Source organism: Dicentrarchus labrax, unplaced genomic scaffold (genome assembly GCF_905237075.1).
Source record: "Dicentrarchus labrax unplaced genomic scaffold, dlabrax2021, whole genome shotgun sequence".
Classification (NCBI taxonomy): domain Eukaryota; kingdom Metazoa; phylum Chordata; class Actinopteri; family Moronidae; genus Dicentrarchus; species Dicentrarchus labrax.
The window spans coordinates 1,424,948-1,446,888 of record NW_026136708.1 but is presented as its reverse complement, the minus strand read 5'-3'; the positions used below and the strand labels follow the sequence as shown (position 1 = coordinate 1,446,888).

General features: G+C 41.3%; 1 protein-coding gene across 7 annotated transcripts in view; it reads left to right on the top strand.

Moving 5' to 3' along the window:
- epha7 (eph receptor A7) overlaps window positions 1–21,941 on the top strand; it is a 90,471-nt gene that overhangs the window by 26,531 nt on the left and 41,999 nt on the right. For all 7 annotated transcript variants that reach the window (XM_051409877.1, XM_051409874.1, XM_051409876.1 and 4 more), the window contains exon 5: window positions 5,143–5,478. In XM_051409877.1, coding sequence (XP_051265837.1) covers window positions 5,143–5,478 — 336 coding nt within the window. The remainder of the gene's footprint in view (window positions 1–5,142; window positions 5,479–21,941) is intronic.

The following is a 21,941-nucleotide window of genomic DNA, read 5'->3' as shown; positions in this document are numbered from 1 at the left end:
TTGCTTGCTTTGCCCAGTTGGTGATTCATCCATCCATTAAATATACCTGCTTATCCTTTGCTTTAGGGAGCACAATGTTGGCATTATTACCAAAATAACCAAATCGAATGACTATTATTTACTTGGATGCATTAATTGGAAATGATGCTGATCAAGACATAAAGCCTCTCCATCCCTGTCCTGGTCATGCACATGTAAATTTAATTGTTGCATGTTTTTTTATCCACATTGTAATTAGAAGTGGCCATGCAAATTGCAGCTTAGGATTGCATCTAATAGTTTGTATAAAGACATCATACTTACAATTTGACCACTCACAATAGCTTTGGTCATTGTTATAAGACCAACTGTTTTAGAGACATGACAAGACACGAAAGTGGTAGGCCCTTCAGTTAAAAAACTCGTCTTCGACCCCTTCTCTTTTGCATGGCTTCCCTCATACAGGTTCTGCTGCTGCCACATCATTAGAGGCTAGGTCACAGGGTCACAACACACATTTGTAGAGTGAGGATTACCTCATGGGTGATTTGAATACCACTCACCCCTGCCGCCCCTCTCCCCACAGCTCCCCAATTAGAGCACAGCCAGCTAATAGGCTATGGAGGGTTAAGGCAGCCCCAAGCACCTCTCAAGGCCGATAAGCACCGGATTCTTCTTTCCTAAGCTTGGATTTACTCAGGTCTCACAACTCTACACAGAGTGGAGATGGGCTTTGAAACATGACCTAAAAACGATCAGCTACTATACTATGTTTTCTATATGGTAGAGTACTAGATGTAGTGAATACTTCTCTGCAGCTGAAGGCTGTTTTCTCTTCACTTTAACACATAGGAGTTCTTTGTTTATTTCACAAAATCACAGGTTCTGCTTTAAAATCTGTTCCATGTTAGCATGCAAGTGGTGTAGCAGGAAACATAAACTGTGCATGCACATATTCCATATTTATGCACAACAACAAAAATACCCTCACACACACACGCTTACCCATGCTTGGTCACAGTGGCAGCGTTGGAGGGAAGCTAGCAAGTGATTGAGACATTTCAGGCTGTGGGGGCTCTGGAAGGCTAATCCGTGAAATGAAACTTGACTGGGAGGAGGGGTGAGGGGAAAGAACACGAAAAGATAAGACAGAGTGGGGGAGTGAGAGACAGAAAAAAGAGTGAAAAGAAGAGGGAGAGCGACAAGCCCTTGAGCTATAAGGATGAGCAGACAGGCAGCAGAGGGCTCTGGATGTGGTGCAAATCTGTGCTGCAGGTGAAGTGGGGGCAGAAGAGTTTCATATTCCTGAGTCCAGACAGAGTATATTCAGTGAAACAAAGTGACGCCAAGGCTGAAGAAGAAAGAGAAGAGAGGTTCAGTATGCTTCGAGCGAAATGGGTCATAAGATGTGCCGTCTCACTATGTCTAAAGGGAAATGTGTGCATACCTTTTACAAGTGGCCACACTCGAGGGTTGGGCAAAAGGTTTGCCTCCGAAGACTTCTCCCACTGCCTTCCTCTCTCTCCAACAACTCTCTGTCTATTGTGTGTCTATATTAGGGAGGGGCTTCGAGAACAGGTTCTAAATTATCTGATCCATCGGAATCATATGCTTCCCAGCTTATCAGTTCCTTATTTCTATCAGTCCCTCCAAGAACTCTACGAGAACCGTGTCTATTGCGTGTCTTTATTAGGGATGGGAATCAAGAACCAGTCGTAGTTGAGAATCGGTTCCAAATAGTCTGATACATGTATGTATTGTATGCCTCCGAGCTTATCAATTCCTTATGCCTATTAATTCCAGCATGTTTTTCTGACAGTTGGTCATTGCTAAACAATGATGTCAAACTCAAGTGGCAGAACACTCTGTTGGCTCGCAACAAGAAGGAGTAATGGCGGCGTGGAAGAAACGGTCTGAAACATGGCCTTATTTAACAGAGAAAGTAGAGAAACTACTATAACTAATTTTCTACATTTTTTTCAGACTCAGATGCATAGACAACGGTCCTTTTCCACACAGAAAACTGATCAAGAATATATACGGGTACCTACAAAGAATTGGACCGATAAGCAGAATCGATAGTGTATTAAAATAAATAATAAAATAAAATCTTATCAGGTCCCATCCCTTGTCATTGTAGTCTTAACATGACAGGACAGTCTCTTCTCAAAAGCATTCATGGTGTGGCACCTGGGGTATCATACATACGAAACATGAGAATGATAAAGAGAGACTGAGAGAGAAGTTAAAACCCTACGTACCCTCAGAGCTCTTCACGCCTATTTGTATGTTACGAAAAGTTAAAAAACTTGTTGAACCCAGCCCAAATTCTGCCATTTGGGAAGGGGACTTCAGACTATCGATGTCAGATGATCAGACAAGCATTTCGTTCGAAGCACACTGGGGTCTCTAGAGGTCGAAAGGCAAAGCTTGCAGGGCAGCATGCATCTGAAAACAGGACAAAAGACAAAGGTCACACAGATCCAGGGTCAGTCTAATCTAATTTCCTTTCTCCTGTTGTTGCCGAGAAATCACCACTTTGATCTGTGGCACCTGAGACCCAAATGAGTGGCACGAGCAAAATGAGATGTTATCAACGCTTACCGTGGCCATGGAGATGCTGGAATAAAAGATCCCAGAGGTTCAGGGAGGGAGGTGGGAAGTGTGTGTGTTTGTGTGTGCACATGTGCGTGGGCGACCTAGTGCGTATGTGCCGAGGCACACCTTCCCTTTGTCCGCGAGGAAGATTGAGAGTGCAGGTCGAGTGTCAGTGCCAAGGCTGAAGTCGAGTGGCGCTATCAGCAGTCACTCGTCTCCACTTCACCTGCCACAGGTGGCTCTTTCATCTTCCCAGTCCACAGCCTGTCTCTTATCTTACCCAATAATCATGAATATGGATGTCTCCGTTGAGCCCTCAGTTCTAATGGGTGGAACAGGGAAAAACAACTAAGTGCTGTATTAATGAGCCCGAATATTGTGATAGCAGTTTTGGCTCTATGCATATGCATGACCTATTTTGTTAGTTAATGTGACAAATTTAATGAGTTGAGAGGTCCCTCCCCAAGATTCCCTCAAAGAATATTTCCTGAGAAAACAGAACAGTTTAAATATCCCAGAGAACAAAATGAAGATGTTCTTAAAACATTCATAAACAAAGAATACAAGTCATATAATCTTTACTGCGGTATGGGGGAGTTTATTTATATCAACATCTGGGCAATAAAAGCCAACAGCCTGGAATTTGAAAGATGAAAGCAGCAATTTGTTATTCATTGTTTTACGAGATGAGCTAATCTCTTTGCCATTACGTGTAACATTTACAGGCAAATGGTCTGTGGTCCTGTGCACTTTTGATGACATGGAGCTAGTTGTTATTGTATGTCAAGTGAAATTGTATATGGCAGTTACAGGGCGGTGATAATCCAGGTTTAAATCTTGTTCATAAATTCTGTGGGTGAGTCAGTCTTTCAGTCTTTTTTTGGAGGACATTAACTTTAAGTGTCCTGCTGTCTACATGATATACCTTTCTGCGGAAACCCAGCAAAGCCACTGTCTCCAGCTGGGATAGCTGTATATCACTGGAGAACAGGGAAACTTAGAGAGTGGCTGTCTGTCTCTCCTGATTCCCTGTTCAGCATTTGTCTGACCATGTAACCATGTCTCAATCATTTTCATAGCAGCTGCAGATTTTATGTTGCTAACAATTGCTATGTAAACAAAGCTCTTAGTCCATCTGCATGAATTACCAGCTAGGTTTGCATGCATGACTACACTGTAAAAAAAAAAAAAACATTAGGTTGTTTTAAAATTAAAATATGAGAAACCAGGCTGCCCTAATGCTGCATTAATCATTATTTCTCTATTAACAATGGCGAAGATCACCACATGTGATGTGAAAAGGGACATTCATGGTGACAAACCCAAAGCCTTTCAGTATCTTTCAGCTAGTTGTTTTGGTTTCTCATCAACCACACTATTTGCTATCTACCATCACCAAACAACAGACAGGCAAAGTTAGCAACTAGCTAATGAACATAGTTGTCTATTTAGTAGCTTAATAGCCAGATATTTATTTTAGTAGTAGGTGAAGGCCAAAAAAAAACCAAAACAGATGTAATAGGAAAAGTGAATATTTGACTTCCTCGAAGTAAAAAGTTAATGTAGTAACATATCTGTGTCTACTGAGTACACAAGTTAGTTTCCTACCATGATATCCATATAAACTTTTCGAAGCCATAATATAATTATTTTCAGGTTGTTGTGGAGATATATCCGTAAGTGGTCAAAAAAATATGTTGAAAGTAGCCTCAAACCTAACTGAACTTGTGCAGATTAATTAAAAACTTAAAATATTGAGGTAAAAAAAAAAAGGTGTATCCCTAATTTTCCAACCTGTCGAATAATTACACTTACATGGCTGAAGTGTTTTAACACATGCAATAAAATGACAAAGAACAAAAGAACAAAGCATACTTTATAAAGATTTTTAAGCCAAATACATGCATGTGGGAATGCTAACAAGCTAACAATCGTTTTTAATAACTTATTTTTCATGAGTTAAGTAACTGTTAATCAATTGGACATTTAGTCAAGTGATTTTCCGTTATCTGTGAATGTGTGATGTTTTTGAATGTGCTAACTAGACCATTTAAGTGGATCTAACTTCAAAATGAAAAACCTCATACACTGTAAAATCTTGTTATCAATTTAATTATCAGCATTTTATAGTGTAAATGATGGTGCTGGAGGGATGAGGTGAAATGGAAGTGGGTAGGTTAGATGGGTTCTCTGTCCTGGTAACGACAATTCATAAAAACAGTGACATAAAAACTGTGTTGCATGAACTCTGACTATGAAATTATTCTCCCTTTGAAACTCTGGGCTCCACTCCTTGATTTCACAGGCTTCTCACACTGACCTTGGTGGCTGCCAGAGCAGACTTCCTTTCAGTGTACCTGAACTACTTTTTTTTCTGGATCTGAGTCTTATTATAATTGAGTGTGAGTGTTTGGCTCTAGGGCTGGAGCTGGCATGTCCTATAGTGTTTTTTTCTCTCTCAGAGAACAGTGAAAGCACAGATCCAGTCAATGCACACTGTTGGCTGTCACTTTCTTTGGCACCCAGTTATTTAATTCTGGCTTCCTCCGTGTCCACCTCTGACAGGACCTCCCTCAGCGCCACAGAACATAGTCTACAACATCAACCAGACCACCGTTAACCTGGAGTGGGGCCCGCCGGCTGACACGGGCGGCCGCAACGACGTCACCTACAGGGTTATATGCCGGCGTTGCAGCTGGGAACCAGAGGAGTGCGTTCCATGTGGGCCCAATGTGGGATACTCTCCCGCGCAGTCAGGATTAGTGGACACTTACGTGACCATCGTGGACCTGCTCGCCCACGCCAACTACACTTTTGAGGTGGAGGCTGTCAACGGGGTGTCGGACCTGAGCCGCACACAGAGGCTGTTTGCGGCGGTTAGCATCGCCACTGGTCAAGCAGGTAAGGACTCAAACAGTTTATTGATAATGATGATGATTTGCACTGGGATCATTTCTGTGCAATGTTTTTCTGTGGGGTAAAGAGCTTTTAAATTGTACTGCTGTGGAAGGAAATGTGACGTTTTTAAAGGATACAGTTCATTTTCTGAATGTTTCCTGATATTTGCAAAGTTTATTTCAGACTAAAGAAAGAGTTCAACACTCTCTTTTTTTGTAAGAGTTAGATGAGAGAGGCGATTAGCCTAGGTAACATAAAGACTGGAAGCAGGGGTAAACAACTTCCCTTGCTATTTTCAGTGTTCAAAATACAACAACGAACAGCTCTAATGCTCACTAATTAACACATCGTATTTCATTTGGTTAATCCATAAACAAACATGAATGTAGAGACAACAATTTGTGCTAACTGACTGGGTGCCTGGCAACCAGTTCTATAGCCAAAGATGATCATTTGTTATTTGTTAAATAAGTGTTACAGCGCTATCTCTATAAGAATACATGGTACAGTGTGTTAATTAGTGTACTTTAGCAGTGCTAGCTGCTAAGCTAGGTTAACCATGTCCTGACTTCAGTTTTTTACCTAATGCTCAGATATGAGGTTGGTATTGATCTTCTCGCCTGACCCTCAAAAAGAAAGTGAATAAGCACAATTCCCAAAATGTTGAACTATTTCTTTAAATGTGAAGTTGCAGAAAGTGTGGCTCATGGCAGTCTATGCACAGTTCACCCTTTGCTCCAGCTGAGAGAGCATTAAGCATTAGGAATGTGGCAATTGACGGTTTAATTTTGAAAACCTCTCATATGCAAACTACGGTAATGATTCCCCATTAGCATTAATGACCATAGTCTGATATGATCCATAATATATCCAGTATGCATATTACCCAGATTAATTTAATGTGTATATCAGCACTACAGTGGCAAAACATTATTAGCTTAGCAATGATGCAGACTCCCAGTGGTACCTAAAGAGCCAGTACTGTATTTGCAGCTCAGTCTCAAGGGAATCTACCGTAATTAAAATGCTGTATTTTGTGGTGACAAACTCTAAAGCCTTTTTTATTCATTATTTCTATGGATCCACCCAACAAGATTCCTCTTTCATGCTTGAGCATCCATGAAACACAGTTGGCCCAAAATAGTGTTCTGACTGTGGTGATTAAAAGAAGGCTGCAAAGAGAGCACTGAAGCTTTAGCTGGATATATAACCCCTGTCTCTGGCTAACTACACCTGCCCTCTGCCATGATGGCCAATCATGGCCTGCTGCTTCTTCATCATCATATTGGTTAAGTTATTCACATTTATGTCATTGTTTTAATGAGTTAAGTAAAGTAGCTCACCTGCCACTATTCTTTTCAAAGCATACATCTCTAGAGGTTTGCTACCAAAAAGCAGTTACTATTATACATACATATCTCTAGTTTATCTGTGAGAAAGAAAGAAAGAAAGAAAGATTTACTTGAATGGATGTGTGCGGGATGTAGTGTTGGGGATGATGTATTCCGTGATGCTTGGTTCGTGACAGAGACATGCGCTGGAATGTGCCGAGGGGTTGCCAGGCCAAGGACACGAGGATGGCAAGAGAAGGACAACCTGCAGGAAAAAGCCAGAAAAAACAATTAACACATGCTCTTTTACAGTCCCTCATAATTATATGTGGCATGTTGACAACAGACAATTACTCAGTTAACCCGGCAGAATATTTAGCCATTAGCTATTGGGAAAGAGAGCGGCGGGCTTGGCCAAGATGGTGTCATGTTTATGATTTTGGTTAAGTGGCACCATTTAAAGTGCTACAGCACTATAATCAGTGTAATTGGCAAGGATGGACCAGATTGCTGATACTTTTGTTGAAAACTTACATCCATTAAGTCTTGATCTGATAGTTTGTGCCAACCATCTATCTTTTCTTAAAAAATTACACAGATGCCTTGATTTTCCTTGTGTTTTACTGTATCTGGATGGACTAGTCTATGAAACATTATTTAGACTATGATGCAATACTAGAATTCCGCTTTGAAACCCAGACTAATCAAATTCCTTCAGGGTTAGCAATTCTTCAAGGCAATGCGACCCACTCCATCTGTTCAATGGCAGGACAGCTCTGGGACAGAATAATACCTTTAAATGAAGGCTGAAATTACTGAAGATTTGAAAAGAATATAACAAATTTGAAAAAGAATAGCCATCAGGTTTATTTTAGTTTAAGGTTTATTATGGTTGTTTCATTCATTTGCCAAAATAATCTGACTCAAGGTCCATTTGATTTTTAAACTGCATCCCACAGACTTTGTCAGAAAATGGAGTTGGTTCAGTTGTCATGGAGATGGTTCTGTTGTCATCACCTGATCTAAATACGAAACATTAGTCATGGTCTGTCTCCAAGGTCAATGACCTTTCTCGCTCTTAGTTAGGGTTATGGGTTAGGCTTAGAAAGATCTTGGTTTGGGTTAAAATAAGTTAGGGTTGGAGTTGTGATAGTCAAAGGGTTTGGGAAATGTTGTGGTCATGGTTAAAAGTAAAGGTAGACTATTAAACAATGGCCTCTAATGTCAAAATGGGAGACTATTGATCCGTCCATGCACTCCGACACTGTCTCTATGAGGTTTCAAATTTGATTGAAAGCAAAGCTGGTTTCTGAACCAGTTTCTGAAACATGACAAAGGTGGTGGAACTACATTCAAAACTCTCCAGGTTCAGCTAAAGTGCAAGTCAATAGTTGGAATTAGGTTGATATTGACGGCCATATGATGGGTTTCTCTTGTTTCCCATCTTGAGCAGACATTAGCTCCACGCTGCAGGGCTCATTGTCCGGCTCGCTGGACCTTCACTGTGTCCGGCTCTCTCTGGGCTGTTAGGGAATGCTTGAGCGCTTTGTAATTGGAACATTGGAGCTTCCTAAAACAATCGGTCCTTCCTGAGCGAGCATGCAGGACCACTCATTAGAGAGTGACTGCATTATTAAAGCTTTTATGGCTCATCATTCAGAATTGATTAACCTTTGCGTAGCGAGGTGCTGGAGACCAGTAGCACTGAAAGAACCTTAAAAAAGAGAAGCCCTCACCTCCATCCTCCCCATCTCCACCTCCTGCATGATAATCAGGATGAACATAGGCTCGTAGCTGGGGACTGGGGGAATGAACATGCAGTGTGTGAATGCAGATGGTGATCCATCTGATGAGGAATTCACACCTCCCCTAATTACACCAAAGGAAATGTCTGGAGCGAGGCTGGAGCTACACAAGGTGCTGAGTGCTTATTGTTCCCAGAAACCTAATTACCTCTCAGCTATGTCTTAAACGAGTTTAAGTAGAGGCTGCGAGTTCCTAAGCTTGATTTCTCCAGCTCCATCCTTGCAGTCGTTGAATAGAAATTCGTCATGTTGAGGATTTTCGCCGTCTTCGCCATCGCCGCGCGCTGGAAGTTAAGAGTGTGTTTCAATCAGCACTCCATTGTGAGACAACAGCGCCACAGAGCCGCCCTCAGAGGCTCTCGGAGGCCCTCCGTGCCTTAGCTTTTCCTCAAGCGTACTTGTAAACAAGGCCTTTTGTTCTTCCAGCACACTTGTGAGTGGGCACTGCTCATAGAATAACCATTAATATTTATTCAAGCGGATGTTCACATCTCTGAGCCAGAAAAATCACTGTGGAGAAGGGCACAGAAATAGGATTTGAAATTAGCTACGGGAAAGGCTACAGGACCGTGTGTGTGTGTGTGTGTGTGTGTGTGTGTGTGTGTGTGTGTGTGTGTGTACATGGTGTGTGTACACATTCAGCTTGGCACCATTGAAATGGGGTTTAGGTGCGATCAGCAAGAGGTATAAACTATATAATGAGTGAAAGGAAGAGCCAGTGGAAATTGATTTTAATGTCGACTGCTTGCAGCACAAAGCCTGTTACACTCAGATAGCAACTTTTACAGTTGTTGAGCTGTGCTCTAAAGTATTCACAGCCTCCATGGGTGAGTCAGAGTGGAAAACAGGGGGTGTGACTTAGGCTATGCATTATTTAGACTGTGGTGAGTTTGACTAGAAATGCCTCAGAATGCCAAGACAGTCGTCATTCAAAGACATTTGATAAGATGAAGACATTGTTTCAGTTTTTACATCTGTCTTTGTGTACAGTCAGACAACATCTATCTGTTAAAATATTGGCTCTTTTTCATTCAGAGAAAGGTGGTCATTGTGAAATTTTTCATTATGGCAGGAGATTTATGGAAAGAGGGAGCATAGCAGAGTGCTGTATGATCTCTGACAGGCTGCATCACTGTTGGATTGTAGAATATATACTGCCATTGAAGCCTTAAAGGAGCAGTGTGTAGGATTTAGTGGCATGTAGCGGTGAAGTTGAACTAACTGAATACTGCTTGCCTACCAAGCGTGTAGGAGAAACTACGGTGGCTGCTAAACTCGATAAATAATTACAAAAGGCCTTATCTAGAACCAGTTTTTGGTTTGTCCCTTTTGGACTACTGTAGAAACATGGCTGTTCTTACTTTCAGGCTATTTCACGCTATTATACACTGATGAAAACATAGCCATGAATATTACATTCAATTTCTGACAATAAATACTCCTAAATGTTACACACTGGACCTTTAAGATTGCAGTCATGATTTTTCTGTCAAAGTTACTCATTGCATGTAAAATTGCCGTCACATTTACATAACAAGTTGCCTGTCTGAATGCCAAGCATTCCAGGACCGACATTAAAAAACATGCTTGATAACATACAGATGATAAGATAGGGTCATAATATTGCTTTTTTGCAAGATACAAGTTTCACACTCTTTACATCTGAATAATTTCCAAACCAGCAAACAGAGTTATCTTTGTGTTTATTTTTAGCCATTCTTCGCTTCATTTGTTGTGCAACACTGTGTGAATGTAGGATGATGTTATAGTCCCCCTCAAGTACAAACCTACTTACACATTCAAAGAGAACAACGGGCTATTCCCTTTAGTGCAATATCTCAATGCAAAAGGAAAAAAAAGAAGCATTGAGGCACACAAGAATGTAAGCTAAGCATTCGACTTTGATCTGAAAAGCCTCTGTGCCCTTGCATTGCGTGAGAAGCAAATATTCCCGTTTTGTTCGGCTGCTACAGTCAAAGTCTGCCTCGCTGTCCTCCAGCACTTTAGTGTCTGGAGTTCAGAATGGAAGATTTGTTTGTTACACGATTCCATGATTATTTACCTCTACAAAGGACATCCAATGATCATTAAGATATTAAATGTTCATGGGTGCAAATTGATACCCCAGCTCCTCAGTGGTAATCTATATGGCCACTTTATTGACACTTTATCATCGCTAAATGGATATTGTTCAGTGCATTTGTGAAAGTAACACTTGGGGAACAATAAGGGCATTGATTTATCCCTTTTTGTGTTCTAATCTGCCATGGTGGCCTTAAACAGAAGGATTGATTGATTCTGAGCAGTCCCCACTGACCAGTGCCAGCCAGTGTAATTTTCTAGTTAAGCGGATCCTCCTTTGTAGCATTTGTCCCCGGTTTTACGTTACCTGGGAGCCCATTCTTTTCACCGCCGCCCCCCCTCCCGCTCCACATGCTCGCAGTAATTTGATGAGAGCTGGGCAAAGCAGTAAGATTCAACAGCTGCAATAAAACTGTGGTGGTCTCAGAGCAGCAGCTCGGAGCACTTAACCTGTAGCTTTTCTGTAAATGCCTCCTGATTTGTCTGTCACCCAATCCGTCAGCAATGAATAATTTTCATGGAAGGTGCACTTTAATTACTTTCCCATTTAAATGGCATTATCGTGGCCTATCTAGGTAATTAATCTCACCAAGTATCCTGTTTCAGCCTTTTATTGCTGGCAGACGAGCTCCCTAAATCCCCCGAATCTGCCGTGCTTGAATGAGCCCTCCCTCATAGAAGCTGGCGTCGCCTCTTTCCCCTTCACTTGGTCCCTATCGCAGCCGTTGGACGGTCCTTTCTCTGGGCGCAGGAAGCCTGTCAGAGCAACGGGCTGTTTCACTGCCTTGGAAAGGACACAGGCAGACACATCCATGCAGGGCTGTAGTCAAGAACAAGCTTCAAGCAGTGCAGGTTTAAAGGGCTGATAGCTGCAGATAGCGGTTGTGTTGATATTCAGCATCTGTAATTTTCTTCTGTCAATAGACTATATGAAAAGACTCAAATCAACAGTGAATGTATCACACTAACAAGTATGATGTGTGTATCCAAAGCCTGATACATCTTCCCCCCTGTGCCAGTGTTGTCTATTAAAAACACATCAATTGCACTGGATGACATGCTCCTTCATTACCATCAACCAGGGCTGTCACCATGTCAGATTTTCACTACACAATTATTGTTGCTGAAAACGTCCATGATAACGATATTATTGCAATATCTATTTAGAATTTGAAAGAAAAATAATGTTATCAGTCAAATAAATATTTAACTTATCATTGTGTGTTTGGTCTCTCAACCAGCATTAAGGTGCATTATTGCAACCTACTATGTTCGATACCAGTATCGGAAATTCCCTTTGATACAGCCTAAACTGCGGGATAAGGTATCGGCAGGTATGCGTGTCTGTGCACGTATCCAGTACCCTGTAATTTATTAGCTCTGAAATGAGACATAACATTGGCTTACCTTTAGTTTCTCACCCTTAACCTAACCAATCTAACCAACCCAAACCGAGTACTAGTTAGTCAGAGTAGGACTGTGCTGCCACTGGGCAATGGCAACTACTGTTTTAGAGTGGTGAAGAAGAGTTGATTTCTGGTAGTTTAACTTTGACCAAAGCTTGCAAAGTTTCAGCTATTTTGACTGACTGTCAAACTAGACAATAAAACAGTTCTATGGCATCTGTTCTCTGTATTGTTCAACTTGTATATGATCGGTACTCGGTATTGGCCGATACGCAAAGTAAAAAAATAGTATTGGAACTTCTCTAGATTTAAGACGTGCTGGATTATTTACACCATATTATGATAATATGTATTATTAATAAAATATTGGTATATCCATACAACCCACACACTGTCCTGCTGCCATAAATACTACAACAGTTTGTATCACTCCGCTGCTAAAAGTAGTAAATAGAGCCAGAAGCAAGTTAAGGAAGTAAGAATGTATTGGGACGCAGATTAATACATTGTTGATTTTGGTTTGTAGTTGAAAATTAGAAACAGAATAATGGCATGTTTTAAATTATTCTGATCAGTGAGGAAAAAGCTCAATAAATAGCATTTATACAAAATATTGTTTGCAAAGTTGATATTTTGGCCTTGACAAATGTAATAATATCCCAGTATTGAGTATACTGCTCAAAGCCTTACCATAACTGTGTAAGCCTCAAAAGGATTCTGTTAATGTTTAGGTCACCTTCAGTGCCACTGTAGCTACAAGGTCCGTAAGGGTTTGCGTAACATAAATTTTGTCCATGTCTTGCTCTGTCTGCACGTGAGGGTATTTCTGATGTTGTATAAACACAACCCCATGTGCATCTGCTGTCTAACTATATCTGGTCCTTAAGATAAGGCAAAGCCAGTCGAGTTCAAAAGAATCAATCAGGAAAAAAAATCAGCTGAAATGTCTTTTGGCATTTCAACAATAATATATATATATATATATATATATATATATATATAGTTTTCGGGGATCACAGAGATGTAGATGTCTGCTGCGGCTCTGTACTGGAGCCTTTAACATGCAACTAAATATTCCTGAGAATCAGAAAAAAGGGGGAGTCAGCATCCAGTTGTGGACCAAAGAAAACCAAGACATCAGCAAAAAGTTGTCTTAAGATTGAAGACGTGCAAGTTCAGACACTCGCATGCACAGAAATATCCTCGCTTCTTTGTTCTTTTGTTCCAACAGCTGAATAACAGGTCATTTTACTGGCGGTGCAACCACAGTGTTCACTCAAATATGATGTTTAAGGAGAGGAAGAGTTAAAACTAAATCACATCAAAGAATCCGATAAATCCATCTAACATTAGGTTTTAATTAAACTGTTGTACCTGAACAGATTTACTCTAATAGTAGTGTTACTGTTGTTATTATAATTGAAGCTCTTTCTGTTTTTCTTTGACTCGTCTTTATTTTCTGCAGATTCCTTATTGTTTATTTCTACAGAAACTCTGTCTCCAGCCCTGTTTGTTTGGGCCTGGACACAGTGTTATTAATTTGGAACATTTGCAGAGAGCGATATTATTCCATTCTGAAAACTGTGTGTAAAGTTGCAACATTCTGATGTTGTGGGCTCAGCTTGGAATATGTGGAAGTTGAAAAGGGAGTGCTGATTCACATTCAGCTTCATCCTATAGGCTTTGTTCCCCCGGAGCAGACACAGACACGCCTTTAATTATTCAGACCTGTGCGAGGCAGCAGAAAGGAAGATTGAGGCAAAGTTTTTTCTGACAGTCAGTCTGCTGTTTACCTTCCACACCGCAACTCAGCTTTTCAGTCAGACCCTCACCTTTCTGGAATCACCGCTTTTTTCTCTCACGGACGTCAGCCTGCTCTCATTTATCAGCCGAGACATTTGACAACTCATTTTCTGCAGAAGTTGGCCACTAAACAAGTTTCCCCGAGCATTGTTGCACTTATCAACGATTTGGGGATATTAAATTTGTGTGTGTATTTTGTGATATCATAAACCCTTCCGTAAGCAAACAAAGATTTCTCTGCAGGCATGAAGCAGGAAGCTCAGACACTGAAATGTTTGACCAGACTCCTCTGCATGTTTACATGTAGGCGACAGGCTGTCCGAGCAGTTAGAGTGACAGTCCGCTGAAGTGTCTTAAAGTAAGACACGGAAGTGTTCATCTGCTGTCGCTGTGGATGAAATGATTAGCCAAATGCCTTAAGTGTCAGCCAGACTCAGTTTAATATGATCCCTCTATCACCAAGTCTGTCTTTACAAGGGAGCAAGATAAAGTCCTCTGTGGAAGCACAAGCATTTCAGTCAGAATTCTACAGCTGAGCCGCTTCGATTTTTCACTGTTACTAAATGATACAGTGCTGAAAATGCAGCTAGATGTTTCAATACACTGCTTTTGCTTCTGCTATGTCTAAAATCTAAATTCCTATCCATAATGTGGAACAACATTCTGGGTACTCCACAAACTTTCACCAGTTTTCATAAAGGCTGAATGTTTTCCTGTGACTTTCCTCTGCATATACAACACTCTTTCAGGCAAAACAGGCATTATTCAACACACATTAAGTGCAAGATTAACCCTAAATGAGTCGTTATAATATGTGGTAATACATGTTAGTGTAACAATTGCCCTTAAAATTGCCACCGTCTATAATAATGGAATTTAAATGACAGAATTTAGCCTTTAGCTACAAAAGCTTTTGCAGTTTCCTGGGAATTATGACCAAAAAGCGGAGCAGCTTTTGGCAAGAATTCCAGGGAAATACCGGGATCTCAACTCCCTGTTCAACCTTGGTTTACACTGGATATACTTTCCATAAGAGAAATAGTCCCTATGGAAACAACCTACAGCACATCTGTGGATTAACTGGAAAAATATGCAGTTTTTTAAGATGTCATGTCTCATAGCTGTGAGCAGCACAAACAAAATCCCATTTTGGAGGTAGAAATGTATGATCTGAGATATCTCACACTGGACAAATAAAACATAAGCTTTTGATAAAATAGGTTTTTGTGTAGTTTTGGGGAAACCAGTGTATTTAAATGAGCTTACTTGCATCAGCTAACATTGATAAAAGAGCAACAGACACCTACATGTTTCTGTCTGTATTGTCCATGTGTATGTAGCACATGAGCAGATTAAGGTATGAGCCCCCTCCTCGCCGCCACCACAGGGTGACGGATCACGAGCGGAGAGTATTCGCTCAGTGAAATTACAGACCTGAGGGGCAGTTGATGAGAAATGTCACTGTCGACAAAAATGGAACTCTAATATATTCCATCTCAGGTTTGTTGGACACTTATTAATGTCTCTCAGTGAGTGCCACTAATTAAGGTAGTCAGTCTGGTGCGGCAGATGAAGCGTGGGACAAATAACAGTGTGACCTGAGAACAAAGGAGCTGCGATGAGAATATACATGTTTAGCAGCGCTGTGAAGCACTCAGAGCACACAGTGTTCTCAAGCTGAGCGACAAAGTCCTCAGTGTAGCAGAGCGACGCACCTGATTATTTATCTTTCTTCAAATATTTTTTCACTGCTTGTGAGAAAAGTTTCATTTCTAGCAACCAGCATTTCTAAAAGCTAAATCTGATAATAAAAAAAGAGTTTGGAAGCCAGTTGATGAAGCAATGAAAGTGTTTTTCTGCTGCTAGGCATAATAAATCCGAAAAATGCATCAGGTGCAATTGCAAACACAAAGAACAACAAGGGATGTGCTATAATTACCGTCAATGTGATGAATGTATTTTTACTTTCAGAAGTTACAAAGGAGATTCATAAGCAATAAAACTCATCCTTGCTCAATTCAATACACTCAGGGGTTTTTGGTCCGGTATGTAGTAGTTTATGATGGCAGCTGTTAGTTCTGTTAGCAAACTTCATATCGATAATTGCTGTGTGACTGAAAGTACAAGACTACACTGCTGTCATTATCTGGCATTGTGAGATAATCGGCATCAGCCAATATCACATGGCCGATAAACAAAGAATGTCTTCAGACACATCTGCAGGCAGCCTCAGTGTGGCTGCTGTGGACCAATGTTAGAGCTCCGCTTTGTGAGTTTTACGAATGTGGTGAGGAAGTTGGTTTTGAGCCCTGTACTATAACTCTCATATATCCTGCTATATGCATGCCTGGATTTCCTGTAATGGAGAATAGAAGTATACATGACTTTTCTTTGTATTGATATCGGCATTATGTATCGATCATCGGCAGTCCTGATTTCTAATCTTTATCGGCCATTGAAAAAGCCACATCGCCCACTACACTTAATGTCTTTAAAGCTGACTTCAGGGAATCTTGAACAAAGGGAAATTTACTGTTTTGGCAAAAGTACAGTCTCTCTTTATTTAGGTTGTCCAAATGAACAAATCGGAGTGGACTTGTTATTGACACATTTTACCATTTGCATCATTTGCATTTGTTAATCAAGTAATCAGTAAAATAATCAACGGTTAACTGTTAATGAAAATACTAGCTCCGGCGCTACAACCAACAATGCATCACAGGAACATCAGCAGTCGACACCCTTCTAAAAGTTCCAACTGGAAAGTGAACTTCCATATTTAAAGTTGCCCTGTGTGTTTTCAAGCGTTGACCGGTCAGTGAAGGCAGCTGGCTTTGGCTCTGGAATGCAACAGCTCTCTGTTTACTGCCCACGGGTGACTGTAAGGCCTCAGTAAACACCAAAATACTTTCTTTCCTTCTCTCTATCTACTCGCTGGCTTGCACTCCTTCTACACTCTCATATACATTCAATCAAACACACACACGCACACACACACATACCACACACACCCTGCCAGCATGCACCTGTGACTCCCAGAGCCTCTCTTTATATGGAACACATGCTCGGGAATGTCAGGGCCCCGGCTGCAAATGGCTCCGGCACTTTGCAATAGAGCCATTCGAGTGTTTCATTTCCTGCCGAAGGAGTTAAAAGGACTTCCAAGGGTAATAAAAGCCAAGCAGGGTTGCATGCCGTAGGAGCCCAAAAGCAACGAATTCGCCCTACTGGACAACCCACACACACACAAACACAAACACACACACACACACACACACACACACACACACACACACACACACACACACACACACACACACACAGCAGCAGCAATCCCCAGTCAATAGCTAAACTTTGATCGTTGTTTCCTGTAGGCGGTGGTATTTTGTCTGGTGGTGCAGAGGGATTGTTTGGAGCCCAGAGAGAGAACATTTCATCTATCACACACACACACACACACAGGAAAACAGCAACATCTGCCTGAGCTGGATCCATCAGTAGAAGAAAATGTTTAAATTAAGTAAAAGTGTGTAACATTTCGGAGGCGCTATCGACAGAATATAATATTCATAGGTCTGTTTTCATTAGTAAATAATTATCTAAAATTAAGAATAGTTTCTATAGTTGCACAGAACGGACATACTGGCTCTAGATATAGGGCCTTTTGCATTTCCGCAGCCATCGTAGTTTGTCCTACACACTTCACCACTAGATGCCCCACACTCCTAAATATAAAGCTGCACTAGTCACTATTTTATTTTTCAAGGTTATTTTATTGTTATTTACGACGCAGGGTTGTATAATGAAATTTAGATATTGTTCCCTTCATGCTTCTGTTAATAACAAATTAAAAATTAAAGAATCATAAAAAAGAAATTAAAAAATCTAAAATAACCAATGGATCCAATTACCGTTGGTAGTGTGACTGGTTTGCGACAAACCCACAGAGAATTTTTACCAACGCTGCAGTTTCCCTCAGCTCCTTGTTTTGGTTTCATGGTCCACAAACACCTCTCTTACCAGCTTTTCCTTCTTACACTACCAGGCTAACACTGTATTGTTCTTCCAAAAACACTACTTGCCCGGCTAACAGACAAAGTTAGCAAAAAGCTAGTAAAGAGAGTGGAACATTTAGCAGCTAAAAAGCCAAATATTTCTCTCAGGAGTTCGTGGAGACCACAATAAAGCTAGTGATCCTGGGGGTTTGGGGGACCTGTGCTGACCTTCCCCCCTCATTGAACATCCAGGCTTGCTTCCGAGACACGCTTTGAAATGAATGTGCAATATACTATAGTGCTGGTCAAGATGACAGCGCTACAGCAATATGTATAATTCATAATAAGACTGTTTCAGCTCACCATGTGTTATTTGCGGTTGTAAATATAAAAAATTGCGCATCAATAAGATTAATTCAGATAATTTCGTCTTTTAAAGAATAATATATGACAGTGGAGATGTAAGGATGAACAATGGGGCAGATGGAGGTTACATCCTCGTGTCTCAGCACATGTGATTACTCATATGATCACTTCCAAGCTTCTCTTAAAGGTTACTCCTTTTAATGCTGTAAGTAGGAGTTGCTTGATTGATGTGACAAACTTTACTTTGTGCTGTACGTTGGCTTTCAAAGCCTTCTTGAGGGTTAGAGTTATCAGAGTTTTGATAAAGATGGACGCTGACATTGGGTATATTTAAGGTCTGTTTGCGGTGTCGGATAGTTCTATTCATTTCTAGAACTCTGACTAAGCCTGACCTGGATTATGGTTGCTAGAAAGCATCCTCTTTTCAAAGCATTTCTTTTCTTCCTTCCCAAGGTCTATGGAATGGTTCATGGGTGTAGAATTGGCAGAGGTTTGCGTTGCGTAACACAGTCGTGCACTGCGGTTGCAGGGTGTGTGGGGATTTTTTTTTGGGGTCTGTGAGCATTACTCACTGGTGCTTTGTGAGATGAAAGAATCGGGGAGATTGACAGCTCGGCTTTTTTCCCCGCCTTTCATTGTCTCATCAGCATACTGTCTCCTGCAGTGAGGAAAACTAATTATGTCTTCAACCCCCTGCTTCACCCCCCTCCCCTTTTATTCAGATCATCACACTTGGAAATCATAATGAGTTTGTGGCGGACCACTTTGGCTTTGGAGAAAGGAAGGGGGGGGAAAGAAAAAAAAAAACTGAGTCCATTTGCCTCCACTCAAACAAGCCGCTGGCAATTACGGACAACCTTTTGACCCGTGAAAGCTGTCGCCTCGAATTCTTTCAGGGCCCGACCAAGACTTGGTTTAGTCCTGCACACCTGCTAGCTTCCTCAGCTGTACTTTAAACCAGCGTTGTACCAAAACCTTTTTGTTATCAAAGTAGAGGGAGTGTATGACAACCATCTGGTGGTGCTGCTTTTAACTATTTGGTATAAAACAACAGTAAAAAGATTATGGCAGCCGAGGATCTGGGAGGCGATGGTATTGGCTGTGGAAGCAGATGGACTTCACATCTGGGCTGGAGGAAGTTAGTGAGGGCATGAGGGAGGCTGTGACAAGGTAACGCGGCCAAGAGCTTTTGCAAAGTCTCGCAGTCCCTTTGTATCAGACGATCTCCTTCCCCCGTCTCTGCCCGTTCCGCTGCGTCCTCGTACAGCTGGGACGAAGAGCTGGTGGAGAGTGTTGGGGTCTGGCGCGAGTTAACTGCTGGGAGAAAATGATTGGCTGTTTAACCTTGTGATTTCAGACACTGTTGACAAAATGCAAGAATAGACCATGTTTCGTGCTTCAGAAAGACAGCTCACAGACAGGTGGCAGAAATTAATATTTGCTTATATGACTATATGAGGGAAAATAAAATATGCTTCGACACTTCCAATTTTACCTCTGTCCAGTTGGATGTTACGTTGTTTTCTTCTTTGACCTTAGTCAAAGACTTGCTACATTTCCCAGAATGCTACGGCACCACCTTACACAACGCTAGTATGTTGCACTGTGCGTTTGATTAAGGTTGTTATGATGATTTAGTTTTTGCATAATTGGATGTGTAAAATAGTGAGTCTAGACAGGAGTTCTTCATTTTTGACATTCTGGTTATGTAAGGTTTTACCTCAGATAACTGTTTTTTTTTTTTTAATAGATCAAAGTATAAGCCGTAAAAGAGCTGCAACAATTAGTCAATCGATTGTTGTCAGCTATTAAATCTGTCGCCAGCTATTTTGATAATTGATTAATCATTTTAAGCGAACATTTTAATTCTCTGATTCCAGTTTCTCAAATGTGACTATTTTCTGGTTTCTTTTGTCCTCTGACAGTAAACTGAATATCTTTTTGACATTTGAGGCTTTGGGAAACACATTTTTCACCATTTTCTGACATTCTATGGACCAAACAACTAATCGACAATGAAAATAATTGCAGTTGCAGCCATAATTGATAATCACAGCAGCACTAAAACTTGCTGTAGCTCTGGCAGTCAATCTATCATGCAATATAGTAAATTACTGCAACACCAGAGGCAAGAGCTGTTGGCATATATCTAGAAACACAAACTGTCAAACATGCTTAAACCTTCTGCCATGGTGTCATCCAAATGAGTCTATTAGGGATTGAGTCCCATAATTCTCCTTCACATGTGCATCATATGAACAAGCTGCAGGTATCTGGAATGCATTGGTAGCTCTCTCCAACAATGGATGTAAATCTCTACCAAAACTGCACCGAACATGAATTTTGTATGCTATACACCCCTAATTCATTCACATTTTTGCTGTATTATGACGAGTGGGTGTTATTTCCACTGTTTCTCTGCCGTTACGCTCTCTGGAACCAAGCAGCCAGTGTCTGCTGCGTGTCGTGAAGCACTGAGACTGAGAGCAGCTATTCTTCTGCGAGAACTGTGTGCTGAAATGTATTCTCCAAAGAAAGATTACATCTAAATGAAAGTTGGAAGAGCTTGTATCCTTAGAGACCGAGCTAATTAAATTTGTAAATTCCTCCCAAATCATCTCCCTATCACGCTGGTGACTCGCCACCGTACGCTGCCAAAAAGTATGTCACAATGTGTTAAGACCAGTATACTTTGGCAGAAGACGTCTCGATGAGAGATGAAATGAGAGGCCTGCAGAGACCCCCGTGTTTTCAGCAGGTTTGGCTTTTTCTAAAAACACTCCTCCAGTTCTCGGGAAGAGATAATCACTTATTAATGTCATGACGTTATTTGATTTTGTCTACTATGCAAAATTAAATTACATCTAGCTCGCAAGATCCAGTGACTTAATGCATCGACTGGATGTATTTCAGCTGTATGGGCTTGTTAATCTGACATATTGCTGATAACATCCTCGGCTTTCTGGCTGAAATTAAATCGCGGTTGATAACACGAGATGAATCCCCCCCCCCACACACACACACTTGACAGCGGATGCACAGTGTGCTCCAGGAGGTTGAAGACTTGCTAACCTGCTTTTTTGTTATTTTGTCACCTCAAGCTAACTGAAGGTAGCTCGCTTTAAATTGTGTGAACATGTCTGGCATTTGCATTAGAATAACTCACCGCTCTCCAATTAACTGCTGACAAAGTGGATTGGAGTTACGCTAAGTAAACACACCGGACGTCTGACACAAAGAGGCAAAAGCCGCTGTTTGTCATTGTTCCCGGGGTAATTGGGGACGGGGTTTGGGAGAAGCTCAGCACCCTGAAAGGCAAACTCTCGCCCAGGCCCTCCCACTAAGTCTTTAGCCTCCTCTCCCTCGCCGCCTATCAGACAGAAATCACCAATTACAGTAATGGCAAATCCGGCGGCCAATACACAAAGGCTGACAATGATGTGACACCTTGCCGGCCTTAATCAGGATGTCGGGCTTCATCTCTCAATTTGCGAGCCCTTCCCCGCTTGCTTTGGTACGCAACTGTAAGCTGCTTTGGCCCAATTTCACATGGTGCTGTTATCCTATTTGGACTTTGTTAGGAGAGAAACCTTCTGTAAGGGACTTTGCCCGTGTCAACTCAGATACATACGCATCATGTGAAAAGTTTCCACAGATTTCTACTTTTTTAAGATGACA